Source organism: Lottia gigantea (assembly GCF_000327385.1).
Source record: "Lottia gigantea unplaced genomic scaffold LOTGIsca_252, whole genome shotgun sequence".
Taxonomy (NCBI): Eukaryota; Metazoa; Mollusca; class Gastropoda; family Lottiidae; genus Lottia; species Lottia gigantea.
The window spans coordinates 123,125-125,326 of NW_008708763.1; the positions used below are offsets into that span (position 1 = coordinate 123,125).

Genomic DNA, 2,202 nt, shown 5'->3' on the forward strand with positions numbered 1-2,202 from the left:
CCAGAATCCATCAAAGGCGTCACCGAGTTCGTCGAAGGCTATTCTAAGAAGGTCGCCTATACTACTACGTCACATTTAGTCAGGTGATACGTCTCAGCCAATCAGCGTCTGGTACCTATAATCACTCGCTTACTACTGATTTCTTCGACTCGTTTGGATGTTCCCCAGAAATGTATGGCCAAGATTTTGCCGACTTTGCGCGGCGTCAAGGACCCTTACGTCACAATACCCGGAGGATTCAAGGAAATCAAAGTGCTGTCTGCGGGCATTATTGTTTCTTTTACTTGTGTCATAAATTCCACGCACCGTCACCCCATGCTTTATCGGTGTTCCAATCTAATCTGACCGAAAACGATCGTTTAGTCCATGCTTGGGCCCATCACCATTTTCCTTGTTTGTCTTTTGAAGATGGCGAAACATGTTTAGGATTTATGAATGACAATATGTTAGAGTTAATGGATTTAAGTTACCACGTGATCTTTTTTATCCAATCCAAAGCCCTTTTTCCAGTTTCCCGCCTATAAAAAGCGCAGTCACTTGTCTTTGGCCAGTCATTTGTAACATGGCAACCGAACCTATCATTGTTGTCCAAATCTTGGAAGTGGATGACAGGCCTATTAAAGTATTTACCCGTTATGGCAAAACTGTCATCATTACACCAGAGGACGCCTACCTTTTAGAAGAGTCGGCGATGAACGAGACACCGCGACGGAGGAGAATCGATCCAGAGCTGTTAGCCAGAATCCGTCATAGACGTCACCGAGTTCGTCGAAGGCTATTCTAAGAAGGTCGCCTATACTACTACGTCACATTTAGTCACGTGATACGTCTCAGCCAATCAGCGTCTGGTACCTATAATCACTTGCTTACTACTAGATTTCAAAGCAGGTTTGACGGCCTTTTGTAGAATGTTTTTTAATCCACCCTTGACGGTTTCTTTGCCACGGTCGACATTCAGCACTTCCTTTTCAACTTGGGGGAGGTTATCAGCTTGTTTCCAGCACTCCATAAATCAGCAAGTGATGTGGGAGAAAGACACGACCGACCAACAAGCCGTTGAAACCGGTGCCGATGATGCTGTCGTACACGTCGTAAACCAAGCGTTGGGAGCCAGAAGAAAAAGAATGGGTGAAAGTTCAGTGTTTGAAATTCAATGCCGGCTGCACATGAATTTGTGTTTACAAGATCGTTTTTTAGTGAACGGGGTCGACGTTCGCATCCAATTGGAAAGACAGCAACCAAAATGGTGATGTGGTGGGTGAATATTTCACCCATTTTACACATCAACAAGCCACGGCTCCCTATTTAGATTTGATTTGAAAAGATTGGGAATATTAAATACTAAGGAAGATTTGCATTTGTCTTACAACGACTATATTAAAGGCTACACACTCTTTGGATTTGATTTAACCAATGACCACGGAGCTGATCAAGCCAATTTTCATCCCAAGTCGTCAGGAAGTTTGTCTTTGGAATCGAAAATACTCCACAAAATCCACTCGATTTGCTATTATTTGCCGAATAAGATAATGTCTTGGAAATCGATGTCAACCGCCAAGTTCTGGTGGATTGGTAAACCTCTGTATACTTCACAGTTGGAGGAAGTATTGGCCTGCCACATCCCGGGACAATTTGCAGGCGTGTTAGCCAGAAATCAACTACAAACCTTACAGCCAACACGCTATCCCTCAGCGTACGTTGTGAATACCGACGACGCAGGCCAGCCTGGAAAACATTGGACAGTTTTTGTGTGCGAAAAAGACCATTGTGATTTCTTCGACTCGTTTGGATGTTCCCCAGAAGTGTATGGCCAAAATTTTGCCGACTTTGCGCGGCGTCAAGGACCCTTACGTCACAATACCCGGAGGATTCAAGGAAATCAAAGTGCTGTCTGCGGGCATTATTGTTTCTTTTACTTGTGGCATAAATTCCACGTACCGTCACCCCATGCTTTATCGGTGTTCCAATCTAATCTGACCGAAAACGATCGTTTAGTCCATGCTTGGGCCCATCACCATTTTCCTTGTTTGTCTTTTGAAGATGGCGTAACATGTTTAGGATTTATGAATGACAATATGTTAGAGTTAATGGATTTAAGTTGAATTAATTAAAGTTTAAAAAATAAATACCACGTGATCTTTTTTATCCAATCCAAAGCCCTTTTTCCAGTTTCCCGCCTATAAAAAGCGCAGTCACTTGTCT

The 2,202-nt window shown here is 43.3% G+C and overlaps 1 protein-coding gene across 1 annotated transcript; it reads left to right on the top strand.

The window, feature by feature from the left end:
- Positions 1 to 562: 562 nt before the first annotated feature.
- LOTGIDRAFT_175210 (hypothetical protein) lies at positions 563 to 2,102 on the top strand (the record flags this gene model as incomplete). The annotated part of the gene is made up of 2 exons (XM_009055834.1): positions 563 to 755; positions 1,384 to 2,102. The coding sequence occupies 2 exons, from the start codon at positions 563 to 565 to the stop codon at positions 2,100 to 2,102; spliced, it is 912 nt and encodes a 303-aa protein (XP_009054082.1).
- Between the last annotated feature and the right edge of the window lie 100 nt (positions 2,103 to 2,202).